General features: G+C 41.1%; 1 protein-coding gene across 1 annotated transcript; it reads left to right on the top strand.

Annotated features, from left to right (window-relative positions):
* Positions 1 to 1088: 1088 nt before the first annotated feature.
* LOC117534605 (zinc finger protein 862-like) lies at positions 1089 to 11842 on the top strand. The gene is made up of 3 exons (XM_034198844.1): positions 1089 to 1158; positions 1484 to 2409; positions 10934 to 11842. The coding sequence occupies exons 1-3, from the start codon at positions 1103 to 1105 to the stop codon at positions 11449 to 11451; spliced, it is 1500 nt and encodes a 499-aa protein (XP_034054735.1). The 5' UTR covers positions 1089 to 1102; the 3' UTR covers positions 11452 to 11842.
* The last annotated feature ends 3591 nt before the right edge of the window (positions 11843 to 15433 follow it).

Here is a 15433-nt window from a genome sequence, read left to right as displayed (position 1 = left end):
TAAGTGCTTGAAAGGGGACTTTTATTAATCCATTACATTACATTGCATTTAGCTGACACTTTTATCCAAAGCGATTTACAATCCCTGTGGGGAAATTCAGTAGGCAACAGGGTAAGGGTGAAAAACAGGACAGCACAGATTCACACAGGTTCATCAAATCAAAAATAAAATGGAAGATAAAAATAAAAATAATGAAAAACTATTAAATAAGAAATTAATAAAAATAATAATAAAAAAGGGGTAGACCTATGTAAAATACTTTTTTCTTTTAAAAGGGGGGGATTGAAAGGGGCTCTTTACGTACCAAGGGGCTTGAAAGGGGCATATCAAATTATTTCAGAAAAAAACCCCAAAAAATGCAGAAAGGTTTGTGGGGAGTCTACGAGTACCTAACATTCATGTTGACAAAAATCTATAATTTGTCTGCAAGAACAGGAGTCTGAACAACAGCCTGAACATGCTGAAACGAGCCCTCAGAAAGTCCCAGAGTGTGAGCAGAACGATGGCCCCCCCAGTCACGAGAAAGTCTCTGCTAAAAGGCCATGTTCCGTTATCTCACCAATGGCTGGTCCATCTAAAAAGGCCAAGAGTGACATCGCCCTGACACCCAAGAGGAAAAGAACATTCATTGAGACTTGGAAAACCCAGTTTCCATGGGTAAGATGTGTGGACGACATCATGTTCTGTGAGGTCTGCAGAGAATATCCATCCATTGCTGACCACAGCAGTAAACTGTACGAGGGTGTCACAGGGTCAAAACGCATTGAGACACTTCAGTCACACGAATCCAGCAAATATCACCTTCTCTGCATTCAAAGGAAAGAGGTCACAGAGAAAGGCACAGGGCCAATGTTTGTGGCTCTCAAGAAGCAGGCAGAAAATATGGACGACCAACTGAAACCCATGTTCAACACTGCGTTTTATGTCGCCAAACAAAAGTTGCCTTTCCGTTCATTTGAGGGCCTCATCGAACTTCAAGAGAAGAATGGCATTAAAATGCCTACACAGTACCGGAACGATAAGGGGTGCAAGGCATTTGTGCAGGCCATTGCAGAAGTCGAGAAGGACAGAGTTTCTGAAGACTTCAAGATTCTTCGCTCTGATGGGAGATGGATCCACGGATATATCTGTGACAGAACAGGAGAATGTATATGTTAGGTAATTATTATTTTGAATTCTTTTGTAAGTCTTATTTAAGTTACATTTTATCTCCAAAAGGGCCTTTTGTTTATGAGTAATTAATTCACAATCATTTTATTGATGAATTTTATTAGTTTAAATTTTCAGTTAACTTAAAAGTTTTTAACAGGTAAAGTATATACATAAATTGTTTAAAGCGAATGAAGGTGAAGTTGCTTTTTAGTGTTCTTAGTCTTAAAAAAAGGTGAAGGCAACACTGGTGTGGGAAGGTTTATATAAGATAATCATTTAAAAAAATGTTATTGCACTTTATTGATGTACTTTATTTATTTTCTATCTTCAGGTATGTCAAAGATGGACTTCCAGCGACAGAGTTCATTGACATCATGGCTGTAAAGTCAGCTGATGCTAATGGTGTTCTGGCAGCTCTCCTCGAGGCACTACATCATGTCGACCTAACAGATGGAGACATAAAGAAGAAAATAATAGGCTGCACATTTGATGGTGCCAGCGTTAACCAAGGTGCCAAGGGAGGAGTTATTGTGAAGTTGCGGGAATTGTTGGGGCATGTGCTCATTTCGATTTGGTGTGCTCCACATAAGCTGGAGCTGTCGCTCCTAGATGCCACCAAAGCCACTGACTTCATTGACATCGTAGAGAAAGGAGTGGACCCCATCTACAGATTCTACTATGGATCTGGTAAACGTAGGAGGGAGGTGAACGCCATATCAGCCGTTATAGACGAGGATCCTGTCTATTTCTCAGCACCCTGTGGCACTAGGTGGATGGCGTCAAGACTCCGGGCATACAAGGCTGTAATAAAAAATTACAACTCCGTCATCCTACACATGGAAGAGGCTTCAAACAGAAAAACAGACGAAGGAGCTAAGTGTGTGGGGTACTTGAAGGTACTGAAGTCTGCAAAGTTTGTTGATGGGCTCCACTTTATGGTAGATGTCTTGGAAGTGTTGGCCAACGTGAGTCTGGCATTCCAGAGTAATGATCTGTTCATTTATGATGTTGATGTAAAGTTGTGTGAGGCCAGGATCAAGTTGGAAGGCCTTAAGCATAATAGAGGTGATGTCTACACTGCCTACATGGCAACCTGCAAGGATGGCAAGTTTGACAGTAAGAGCAATGGACACATCACTTCACTGAAAGGAACAGGTATTCCAGAAACAGTGAAGAATTCCTTCTTGGAGAATTGTGTGAAGTTCCTAGAGAAGAGATTTTCCTTCCTGAAGGATACCCCTTTCAGTGATTTCCATGTTCTGTTGGAGTTTTGAGGTTTTTACAACCCCACTCGGCTCCGCGTGTCGTTTTGACGAGTCCTGCTTAAAATCATAACAGGAAGGAAATCAGACAGAGAACACCCAGATACCAGTTTAAACAATCTGTTTTAATTATCAAAGGTAATAATGCAATGCACTATAATACATTACAACACCATATAATACAATATACTAAAATCATATTGTAATGTTTTAAGAAGTAGCCGGCCACTTCTGCCCTGGTTCGCGTGCTGCGGAGATCCTTCCGGTCCTGACAGCATGTGAAGAGAGGCCGAACTCAGGAATCAACAGAATATATACCAGAAGACAGAAGGAAGGGGTGAGGTCAGCTGGTCATCTTTTCAGGTCCTCTCATTGGCAGACGCAAAATATGCTTTGTCACAATGACCCAGCGCTGGCCAGCAGAAAACCAAACGGGCCCATTTTACAACAAAACACATCTTATCACCCAAGTCATGTGTTTCTTTATGAAAGCCATACTTGTTGGGAATATAACAGTCATTATCCCATGACATCCTCAGAACTAGCTCACCAACAAGCCTAACTGTCTTCATACCCCCCCAATCATCTCTGAACTTTTATTCACCCGAAGTAAGCTCACCCTTAGTCTAAAAGGACCATTGTCTCTCTTAACTGTGTGACTAAATTCTCAAGGCCTGCAGGATGCGCATAATTAACTTAGAACGAATTTAGCCACTATATCTAATGGTTAACCAAGAAAAACACTCAAAAGGGTAATCTTTTCACTCAAAACAGAATTCACAAGTAATTCTGCATTTTACCCCTCAAAAATAGCCTTTTGATGAAAAGGGTATAAGTGAAAGAAAAAGACTATTGCGCTAATCTACTTTAAAGAAAAAGGGAACATTGTTTCAGGAATCTATAAAAAACCTCTCTATATTTAAGAGGAAAAATGTATTTTGTTCCTTCAACTATTAATACACAGGAATGTATATACCCACACATATATTTAGGGATAACATGATGCAATACACCTCTTATATATTGGTGAGATTAAAATGAATATACCAAAAATATGCTGCATCACATCTTCTGCACAATACTCTTCATAAACTTCCGCAATTCCCCCTTTTGCACTCTTTTAAAAGAGTGCAATTTACACAAGGCACTTGAAACATATACCCACTGTCATTCTTTTCTACTGTGTCCGTCCCCCAAACATTGTATAAATCCATCCGAAGCTGGTATTTAGAGTACTTGAAACCTTCATGGAGACAGAACACCACTTTCCATGGCAGTGAAGGAACCATGAGGGGGCAGCTGGGTGCTAGTGCAGTCTCCTTGTGTGGTGAATCATCAGCCCCCCCCCCTCAGAGGAATACGCCAACAAGGGGCAGCTGATAGGGAGGGGGAGATGCGGCTAGCCCTTCACGGGTGGAACTGATCAGAGAAGTAGACTCCTCTGCTGCCTCGACAAGTCCCCTGTGCCGTCCTGGCTTGCCGTGTCTTTGTCCCCCTGATCCGCTGACAGCAGCTTCTGGGCTGCCTGCTAGAGAGATGTCTTCCTCCTCCTCCTCCTCCGGCCCGCCGATGGCGGCTTCCGGGTCGATGCTGGAGAGATGTCTTCCCGATTCTCCTTCTCCGGCCCGCTGATGATGCCTCCCGGGTCGACTGCCTTGACGAGGGCCAGGTCTGTCCTGATGTCGTCTAGGGTCCTCGCAGGTGTTTTCCCGACCGCACACTGGCTCCAGTGGTACCAGTTGTCCCCCTTTCCTTCTAGGCGGACGGCATGGGATGTCCTCTGGGTCACTCGGTCGGGGCCGGAGAGCCTGGGGTTGAGCCACTTGGTCCTGATGACTTTCAGCCAGACGAACACCGCTGTGTCGGCCTCGTGCTTCTCGGGTCCCCCTTTTGGCGGCAGCAACCTGTGTGGAGAAATCTGATACAACTCCCTCAAGCCTACGCTCAGCTGTTTTGACCCACTTGGAGCCTGTTGGTGGGGTGTCTTGAAACAACAGCCGTCTGTGAACAGGTTTTCTAAATTAATTGTAGACCTCCTATCTGCCAGTACAGCTTCAGAATCTTAGTACTTGGATTGTGCCAACTAAATAAGAACCTCAACATCTTTAGGTAAACTAAATAACATATTTCAATAGCTCTGAATTTCTGACAAGCATCTGTGTTTATTTTTAAATGAAATCCTTGAGATCCTATTTAAAATCTAAATATAATATGAACTGCTAATGTTTCTGGTAAAGAAACACACTAATGTTATGGATTCAAAAACAACCAAAATCATGATACTAACAAAGTGAATGATTTCCTGGTGATACTGCTTTTACCTGTCAGTGCTTAGATATTATCACGCTGAAAGAATGAATACAGAATTCCAACAAACTGTCATCAAATGTCTTAGAAATTTAGATGAAATGTATATCCTCATAATGACCTAAACAATAAAGTCTATGGCTTTTACTTCTTTACCAGGCTAGTTACATGATGTTGTCTAAATTAAATTCTGTCATTACATTACTATGTTTTAGCTTTAATTGTAATATGTTCTTTCTACATTTCAAACCTCAGTTACTTTTATACCTGTTGAAACATTACTCACAGGTCAACTTCTTCCGTATTCCATTCTGGAGTTACATCTCTCACAGTAGCCCCTTGGCCACTGATTCTGCATCTGTGTTACCTGTTATAACTCAATCAATATTAGAGACATGTCAACATTCATCAAACAGTATCTTATCCCCAGATATGGAGCAGGTCAATTCTAAAACTGTCAATCAATGGTCAGATTGAACAATCGAGTTGGGGCAGCCGTACACTCCCCCTTTTTACACATGACTCATGTGTAACCAAAATCCTGTATGGGAAGAAAACCTTCAGGTAATAATGGATTCTAAGAAAATATCAAACATTTTTTCCCAAATGTACATCCATCATTTCCACAGTAAACACTCCAGTGAAATGAAGTGTTTCTCTCCATCCTTCAGTCCTAAAAGAAACAGAATCTTCATGTTTTAGTTTGAGTTCCTCATTCTGCAAACTGCCACCTCCTGTGGGAGTGCACAAGTGCGGTTTTCCAATTCTGTGGAATGTTATTGAGGCCCAGAAAAATGTGTTAGTCCAAAAACATGCTTGATTAGTCATTGTTTTAAATCATGCAGTTGCACTGATCACATGCAGACATACACTCACATTCACACTCACACTGTCAGGTTGTAAAGTCAAGTTTGGTCAGGTCCACCCCAGAGTCAGTCATTCACAGTGCCTTGTCAAGTTACACTGTCGGTCAGGGTCAAAGGTCAGTTGGTCTCAGTCTTTTTTGGCCATGTGTCGTGCTCTGCAGAGACTTTGACATTTCAGCATAGGCCAGTATCCTTTGTCTACACAAATATGTATATATGGAGCGCCATCATTTATTAATTCACAATTACAACTATAATGTTCAAGATATCTCTAACTTTTCATTGAGACAGCTGCTTCCCACATTCCCCGAAAAGTGTTTAGCCAAAAAATGTCACTTCCTTATTGTACTACTACTGCAGTTTATCAACACCTAATCTATATTCAAATGTCTAATAGATCTATTTCAGAAACTTCTGCACATAATTATTATCTTGAGTCAAACCATTACTAGGATCTGTAAAGCTCTGCTATGTATTTCATAACTCATATTCATTTATCTTCAAATCTGGTCCACTTAAAGAACAATGTTAACCTCTTTAACAGTGCGTGGAACCTTGGGTGTCCGAATATGTAACAATCACTCCTTCCTTTATCAAGGATTCTAAAAACAGAAGTCATTTCATCAATGGTTTGTAGCCAAATTCAGGAATTATCACTTATGGTAGGTATGTTTTTACTCTTTAACATCTCTAAATGTCAGTTAATTACTAACTAAATTAATGTCCATTAGGAGGTGGTGACGCTAGTCTTCCAAACTCATAATCTGGTGCCGTGCGCTTCCTGTGAAGCTGCATAAGATTTTAAAAACCACTGCAGGGTGGGTCGAGTGACCCCTCCTCCCTATTAGTCGTCAATAATATGCACCATTACAATGGGTGATTGAAGGCCTCACATTATGTCCAATTACAGCATCAGTCTTCTTTACTCTAAAATTACTTTTTAAATAGGAATATTTAGAAATGGAACAAATATTCAATCTTCAGAAAAGTTCTTAACCAATGTCTATCTAGTGAATAGCCAACATATTTGAAAATGTCAGATGTATAAAAATAAGCCTAAATACTCCCTTACCATCAAAGTCCAAATCTAGACATAAGGTGAACAGTCTTGGTAATGGACAATTTAACCTAAAAACAAAACAAAATTGGACTTGTGTCCTTGTTATTTGTTCTTCAAAATACATTAGCAAATACCTTGTGAAGTATTCGCAACATAACCAACCTTCTCTAGGATATAAAATCCATTCATCTTTTTACTCATAGTTAGTTTATATGTCAAGATTATTAGGTGTGACCTAATAATCAGATGTGTTGTTTGTTAAACAAGGATATTAAACTTTAATCTTTTCAGTATTCCAGACCATCGTTTAAACAATCAGCCTCCCTTCTCAAACACTAAACCTATTGTTGTACACCACCCTCTGGAAAACTCTTGCACAGTTATGCTGTAAAATCATCGCATAATTTCTTCAGAGTCTGAACAATCTGAGACAAGCCTGTCTCAGAACTTGTCATAATGTGAACAGTCAGTGATGCGTTGTCTTCTGCAGCTGTAGTGAATTGGATCAATGAAACTCTTGTTTGGCACTGGGATGTCCTGAGGGGGAAGGAACCTCTGGATCAATGTGGTACAATCAGCAGACACACGTTGTCCTCTGCACAGCAGGAATCCCCAAAAACTGCAGTTCCTCTTCACACCACTGTTGCCTCGGCAACAAGGCCCAAGCAAAATGTCAAACCCTCCTCAGAGATGCGTTCTTTGCACAGTTCTTCTGTTTCTGTAGTGAGCAACTCTTCACCAACACACTGATTCAGAGTACAACCCAAAGGTGGCGCACAACTATCCAGTGCTGCTATAATCACAGCAAATCAGCAACTGGAGAAAAACTCAATTTAAATCTCTCCCCCCAAAGGGTTACAAAATAAAACGGCTGAATGTCTATATGGTCAGGAATGCTGAAACATGTGAATGTTAAAACAAACCAATGGCAGTAGTCTACCCAGATTATTTACTCCATTAAAAGTAGTAAAACCACATCGTAAAATATCTTGTCTAGTTGAAGTCCTGCTTCTAAAATTCTAGTCAGAAAAAAATAAAATAAACTTCATCTTTAAAATCTTTTTTTAATTTGAAACCAAAAAAGGTCTTCCTTCTCCACCATGATCCTATCTTTACCTCAAAGTCCAAACAAACTGATGATTTATCTTTAAAAACCATGAGGAATGACAGTTCTCATAAAACACTATTCTTCCTTACTTGATTTCCAAATCAAATGAGCAAAACAGGAAAACCTCCTTAACCACTTGCCTATTCTATTATTTTTCAAATTGTTTATCTAAGTTGTGTTACAAGCAGGTTAGATTTGTAACAGAATACAAAACTAACTGTATTTAGCGCTATATTTGAAAAACAAGTAATCTGATTACAGTTACTGAATATATATTTTGAACAGTTATTATTGGTGGAAAAGTTTCCTCACAAAATGTAATTTCCATTACTAAAGCTAAAACCTAAAGAAATCATCGCGGAACAGTTTTCTGTCCTTACCACTTAATTGTTTCAATACAAACTAAAAAGCGTTGTGAAAACTCCCACTCTTGAGAACATCTCAACACTTTATTCCATCTGAGCACGAATGTTTATGACAGACACGCCCTATTAATCCAAAACGGCCTTTAATGGTATCAATTGTGAACTTTCTTAATATGAATTGTAAATGCAACGTATGTTCTCTTTGGAACACAGATAGGACAGTAGCTGCTGAAACTGGTTAATAGCAGCTTTCTGTTAACCTAGATAAGCATGTTGTTCTTATATTTTTACTTCATGTTTACTCACAAAACAATATAACATTCTTCAGACTAGTAGTTAACTTTATATAAGTTGTACTCTCTCTGAACTCTTCAAAACATCTACTTCTCCTGTCTCTCTCTCTCTGTGCCCTGCAGCTGCTCCTGCACAAGCTTCTCTCATCAATCACCTCTCTGTGTTTAGCCAACAGTGTGCTTTTAGCCTCGTGCAGCACCTCTGTCATGTTTAAACATGAACAGATCCCTCCTGTTTACTTACTCTTTCTTCATAAACACAATTAATGTCTACTAATGATATTACAAAAACTACCTAATGACAAATAGCACAAAATTCACAATGCAATGCAATAGTAACAATCAGTTCTCAAAACTTCTCATGAAAACCACAATGTGACGTAACTGCATCCCACAAAAACTATGCTAAAAACGACAAATTATAGTTTCTTATTTATTTAAATATCTACGACACATTGATCTATTAATTTTCAATGTTATTCACTCCAACTTCAGACCAGTCGTTGATTATTCACTCCTTGTTTTAAATTCAACGCTCAGCAGCCATTTTTGAGGCATTTTGAGAAGAAGCACAAGCAGTCACACTTCTGGCTGCTGCTTCAGCAATTAGAGGAAAGCTGTGAAGAAAAAGGGGGGCTTTCTTTAACCCCTGGTGACCACGCATTTCTTTATCTGACTTTTCTCCCTTATCTATTAGTAATTATTCCCCGTACAGTCTATCCAGCTTTATGGTGCGATGTTTATTTCAACAGATAACATAATCTCTTTATCGTCACCTTTGGCTAGATAGATTAACCCCACAGAACAAGAGAACGAGATTCCGGTCCTTTCAAAATGGTTTTTTGAAATTTGCGTATCTCCCCTTGGATTCACTTATAATGCAACTGCAGCTCCTATGAGACTGGAAAGCATTATTCAATTTAGTTCTGGATGGAATCATTAGAAACCACTGGATGGAATCATTAGAAACCACTGAACGCCCCCGACGAGTTAGCCGTGTCGAGTTCTGAAAAAAACGCACGGGGCCTTTCACCTTCTTCTTACAGTCCTCATCGCTTCACATGGAGCTAACGAGTTAGTCGTGCGATTCTGAAAAATCCACGAGGTTCCTAACCGTTGCTTTATTAATCTTATTATTCTTAGTTAGTTACCTACCTATGCTAAAATATGCATTGCATTATCTTTAGCATGAAGACTAGACACTGAGAAATATTCCTGACAACTCTAAAAAATTTGAATATAGCCAAATCACAGATTTTGAGTGTAACGGGTATCCGTGCTTACCTGATATTTTGTATAGAGCTCTGTTTTTAGTTGTCAGAAAGTATTTCGAGGTGTCACCCCTGGACAGCTTCGTCCGCTGGCTGCTGATGTGACTCCCGCTGAACGCCCACTCGTAAACGTCGGGGTCACCACTTGTTGGAGTTTTGAGGTTTTTACAACCCCACTCGGCTCCGCGTGTCGTTTTGACGAGTCCTGCTTAAAATCATAACAGGAAGGAAATCAGACAGAGAACACCCAGATACCAGTTTAAACAATCTGTTTTAATTATCAAAGGTAATAATGCAATGCACTATAATACATTACAACACCATATAATACAATATACTAAAATCATATTGTAATGTTTTAAGAAGTAGCCGGCCACTTCTGCCCTGGTTCGCGTGCTGCGGAGATCCTTCCGGTCCTGACAGCATGTGAAGAGAGGCCGAACTCAGGAATCAACAGAATATATACCAGAAGACAGAAGGAAGGGGTGAGGTCAGCTGGTCATCTTTTCAGGTCCTCTCATTGGCAGACGCAAAATATGCTTTGTCACAATGACCCAGCGCTGGCCAGCAGAAAACCAAACGGGCCCATTTTACAACAAAACACATCTTATCACCCAAGTCATGTGTTTCTTTATGAAAGCCATACTTGTTGGGAATATAACAGTCATTATCCCATGACATCCTCAGAACTAGCTCACCAACAAGCCTAACTGTCTTCATACCCCCCCAATCATCTCTGAACTTTTATTCACCCGAAGTAAGCTCACCCTTAGTCTAAAAGGACCATTGTCTCTCTTAACTGTGTGACTAAATTCTCAAGGCCTGCAGGATGCGCATAATTAACTTAGAACGAATTTAGCCACTATATCTAATGGTTAACCAAGAAAAACACTCAAAAGGGTAATCTTTTCACTCAAAACAGAACTCACAAGTAATTCTGCATTTTACCCCTCAAAAATAGCCTTTTGATGAAAAGGGTATAAGTGAAAGAAAAAGACTATTGCGCTAATCTACTTTAAAGAAAAAGGGAACATTGTTTCAGGAATCTATAAAAAACCTCTCTATATTTAAGAGGACAAATGTATTTTGTTCCTTCAACTATTAATACACAGGAATGTATATACCCACACATATATTTAGGGATAACATGATGCAATACACCTCTTATATATTGGTGAGATTAAAATGAATATACCAAAAATATGCTGCATCACATCTTCTGCACAATACTCTTCATAAACTTCCGCAGTTCTTGACCCCAGGAACGTCCCAAGATCAGACGCACAACTAGCTACATATGGTGATGTTCAGGTTATGAACATGGTGACCCACTTCGAGTCCGTTCTCAGTGAGGAGGAGGTAACCAACATCCCTAGACAGTGGCCAGCTCTCAAGGCCAGACTGAAGTACAGGCAGAGGCAGCCCGCCAAGGAGGTCATAAGTGACCTTCTCACTGAGAACCACCCAGATGTGAAGGACGTCCTGGTTCTGGTGTACATGATGGTCACCCTTTCTCCCTCCTCTGCTGCCGTGGAGCGTGGATTTTCCCTCATGAACCTCATAAAAACATCCAGAAAATCCCAGATGACCAATGAAACTCTGGGGTCACTCATGAGGGTCAGCCACATCACCACCACAGTGGCAGAGTTTGACCCAGAGCCAGCCATCCAGAAATGGAAAACATCTGCTAAGACCAAGAGGTATGTCAAAGCTGCCCCAAAGCCTGCTGCAGTGAACAGCAACTTACCTGTGCCTGTTGCCCCATAGCTCGGTGTGAGGAGAACCACTGGAGTGCTGCCCCACAGTTCGGGAGACAGCTGCAGTGAACAACCACCCTGAGCCTGAAGCCATACCTTTCTGCTAGCATGTCTACTAGTCCCACAGAGGAGAAAACATTATATTGTTAGTACTTAGTTGTTTTATCTTATTATTTTATATCTGTCATTCATTTGATGTGCCTTGATGGTAGAAGTTCAGAAACCAGACACTGTGAACAATATGAACAAATAAACAATAAAATGTTTCCTACAGTAACCTAGATTCTTGTGTGCTTTATGTTGATATGTAATCATATTTAAAATAGGTGCAGCAATGCATGCACAAAGTATAGATATGGACAAGTGAAAAATGTATTCGGACAAGTACATTTCCAAACTCACTTGTCCATGGACAAGTACTCTCTAAAAACTTTTTCTCACACTGAACACTTACAGTGTCACATACTGTATGCAGAAGTATTATTTTAAGCAACACATTATGTTGACGAAACACTCGAGTCAAATGTAATTAAAGTCAGATCCACTCGTGTCTTAGACGTGAACGCGCTCTCAGCTGGTGAGAGAAACCCTGGCTTGATTTACCGAGTTGATAACCAGCGTCGTAGGACCGCTTAGCGAGATCTCGTTTGTTAGTTTGTTGTTGTTAGTTTGTTTGTTACTCAAACATATCCAGGGTCTGTTGAACTGGCTTCGTAGTGCAGGGCACAGGTGGCTGGCAGCGCTAATGTCAAAGACACAGACATTGCATTATATTTGTATTTTACCAGGATGCAGTGACACAAATATTTACATATACTATCTACAGCACCCGCCGCCCCTGACATCCCCCACTCCCCCCGTTGACAACTTACTAGCGGTACCGAAGTGGGCCGGTCGAGAGTCCCGGGATGATTTTTAGTCCCATTCCACCACTGGCTACATGACCGTATGATCGCCCATATTGACGCACCTAATTCCAAAACTTCTAACAGATACAACATAAACCGATCCTTCAGCCTCATATGAGCTCTCAGACACATTCAAAATGAAACTGTCTGAGCTGTCTGAGCTTGCTGCTGTGTGCACCATCGTGCATTTACATGCAGATGCTGGGATCCTGAACGGTGCAGCTGGAGCGCTGTGCCCGCAATGACGTCACACGTAATTTGGCGGGACTTGAAGAATCCCCGAGAAGATCCAGGAAATGGTCAACATTGAAGGGCAGATTAATGGTTATCAAAGTACAAATATCCAAAATCAGTTCAGTAACGGTTTTCAAGGGGACAATATTTACTCAAATTGATGGGTTTGGATGATGGGGGAAACTCGTGTCACAGGCTCTTTAACTCAGTGGCTGATTCCCTCTCTCGCTTCCACTTCCAGACATTCCGGAACCTCTGCCCAGGAGCCAGCGCTCAACCCGTCAGGATTCCTCCCCTGCATCTCCTCTCTCTCTTCTAAATAGAAGCCCCCTAGCAAGGCACCTCGAATCCGCCAGGTTTCTTATGAGGAAGGGCTTAGCCGCGTCCACCCTCAAAACATACGATTTCGCTTGGAGAACCTTCGCGTTATTTTGCTTTTCCGTAGGCATTACACTTAAACCTGTTCTCATCTCCACCGTGTGCGCCTTCATGTGCTACTGCGCCACTGATCGCCACCTCAAACCCCAATACATCCGGGGCCTCTTAGCAGGAGTTCAGTTTAATGTTCGCTGTTTCGATCCCGGCTTTCCCAGCCTGTTCGCAAACCAGTCAGTCAAACTCATTCCCAAAGGTCAATTGATTGATGTCATTTTTGTTGACACGGAGGGAGAACTCATTCTCAAAGGTCTTATTAAAACGTTTCCCCCCGTCTTAGACCGGAGACGTCCTATTACACTTTCCACTTTACGCCTTATGCTCTCCAAACTTAGAAGTGGGTTGTTGATGCTTTATTTCTCCTAGCTTTTTATGCTTTCCTCAGACCAGGTACATTTACCACAGCTTCTCTTATGTTCGATTTCAATCGAGACGTAAGCTTTTCTGACATATCCTTTCACGCCAGCCATTTTAGCTTATAATCTTAAGCACTCCAAATGCGGCGGCGCCTGCTCCGTCATCGCCACCCGCAACGACTCCCAGTTCTGCCCTTATAAATCCATGATCAAATTCCTACAGCTTAGACCTACCTTTAATCCTCTCTCACCATTATTTCTTATCTCAGGGAATGTTCCCTTAACTCAACGACAGTTCAATCACTATTTAAAGCAAGTTCTCATTAAATCCGGGTTATCACCCCTTCGATACACGGGGCATTCATTTAGAATAGGTGCAGCTACTTCCGCTGCTAATCAAGGCGTCTCATCCTCATCCCTGCAACAACTCAGACGGTGGTCCTCCTCCTTCTTTTGGGGGTTCATCGGAAACGGTTATTTCCCTTCCCGAATGATATCCTACGAAACCTGGGCCTAATCGCCAAACACCATTTCATTCACTTGTTATAAACTGTCATCATTATGTTTCATTTATATAATGTGACCGATAATAAAGATGTATTCCATACATCACGTCTCTCCTGATTGAAATGTTTGTAGCTTGAGAGATCTGGTGGTCATTTGACCTTAGATGATATCCCTTTTGTAATAGGCCTACTAAATAAATGAAGCTCCATCATGGATTGCCACAGTACAGATTACACATACAATAATTAGGGCTGTCAGTCGATTAAAATATTTAATCGCGATTAATCGCATGATTGTCCATAGTTAATCGCGATTAATTGCAAATGAATCGCACATTTTTTATCTGTTCTAAATGTTCCTTAGAGGAATATTTTTCAAGTTTTTAATACTCTTATCAACATATGAGTGGACAAATATGCTTTATGCTAATGTTTATTATCATTTGAACAATGACAAATATTCTCATGAATATTAAACACAACAACCTCTGAACATTACAAATATTCGCCTCAATTCAACCTGGAACCTCTCTCATACAATAATACAATACAATGTGTGTGTGTGTGTGTGTGTGTGTGTGTGTGTGTGTGTGTGTGTGTGTGTGTGTGTGTGTGTGTGTGTGTGTGTGTGTGTGTGTGTGTGTGTGTGTGTGTGATGGATCGTTAGAGCTATGTGCAACTCAAGGCATATGCTCCAACGGGAGCTGCCTGGACGCTGCAATCATGTTGCGTGCACTATCCTTGCTGAGTGTGCTGACTTTTCGTACAATGTCCCACTGTCTGGCATCCTGCATCAAGTCAAGTGCTCGGCGCAGTTGTGGCGAAATGTCGCTCCTCTGTTTTCATTGAAACAGCTCCTTATATCCGTTAGCGCAGCTAGCTAGCACCAGATGCTAACAACAACAATACACGTAAGGTCTCTCTCTCGCTCGCTCGGGCCACACATACACACACCCTCCCGGTCCTTCCGATGGCCAGTCGGTGCCTGCCGGTGAGCGTGGAAGTGTGGTCTGCTGCAAGCGGGCAGCAGGAGCGGGGCTGTCAGCATCAGCTTGTAGATGGTATTTTAAACTCGATGCGCTCTGAAACTACGGGGCGGCCGAGGAAAAAAATATACATGCGTTAATCGCTTTAAAATAATTAGTGGCGTTAATTATTTTTTGCATTAATGCATTATTAACGCGTTAACTTGACAGCCCTAACAATAATGTATGTTACCTGCAGCTCTCACCAGTACATTTGCAACTTTATTTGTTGTCTGCAAGTAATAAATGTATTATATAATCTTTTTCAGTTCTCTGGATTTGTGTCCACCTGCATGCATCACTGTGTAAAGCACATTCCCATCGAATATTGCTAATGTTATTATTCCCATTTTCTTTTTATCTGTTTCTTTTCCAGACATGTAGACGTTGAAACGGTTTTGCAGTGTCTACAAAACAGGGTCAAAGTGGAGTTAGTCAGAGCCAATCAAATAAATGCTTTCCGGGGGAAGAATTTGATTGTGCCTTTAGAGCCTTTTCCAGGACCGGTTTTGACCCGGAAAACAAAAT

The sequence above is a fragment of the Gymnodraco acuticeps genome, unplaced genomic scaffold (genome assembly GCF_902827175.1).
Source record: "Gymnodraco acuticeps unplaced genomic scaffold, fGymAcu1.1, whole genome shotgun sequence".
Lineage (NCBI taxonomy): Eukaryota > Metazoa > Chordata > Actinopteri > Perciformes > Bathydraconidae > Gymnodraco > Gymnodraco acuticeps.
The sequence above is the reverse complement of the archived record's forward strand: the minus strand, read 5'-3'. Positions and strand labels throughout refer to the sequence as shown.

Bases quoted from the DNA above. Each gene is read 5' to 3' on its own strand.
- LOC117534605 (XM_034198844.1), top strand. From the start codon at position 1,103: ATGGGAGATGGATCCACGGATATATCTGTGACAGAACAGGAGAATGTA. The intron at 1,159-1,483 runs GTAATTATTATT...TTCTATCTTCAG, and splicing joins CAGGAGAATGTATATGTTAG to GTATGTCAAAGATGGACTTC. The intron at 2,410-10,933 runs TTCTGTTGGAGT...AAACTTCCGCAG, and splicing joins CCCTTTCAGTGATTTCCATG to TTCTTGACCCCAGGAACGTC.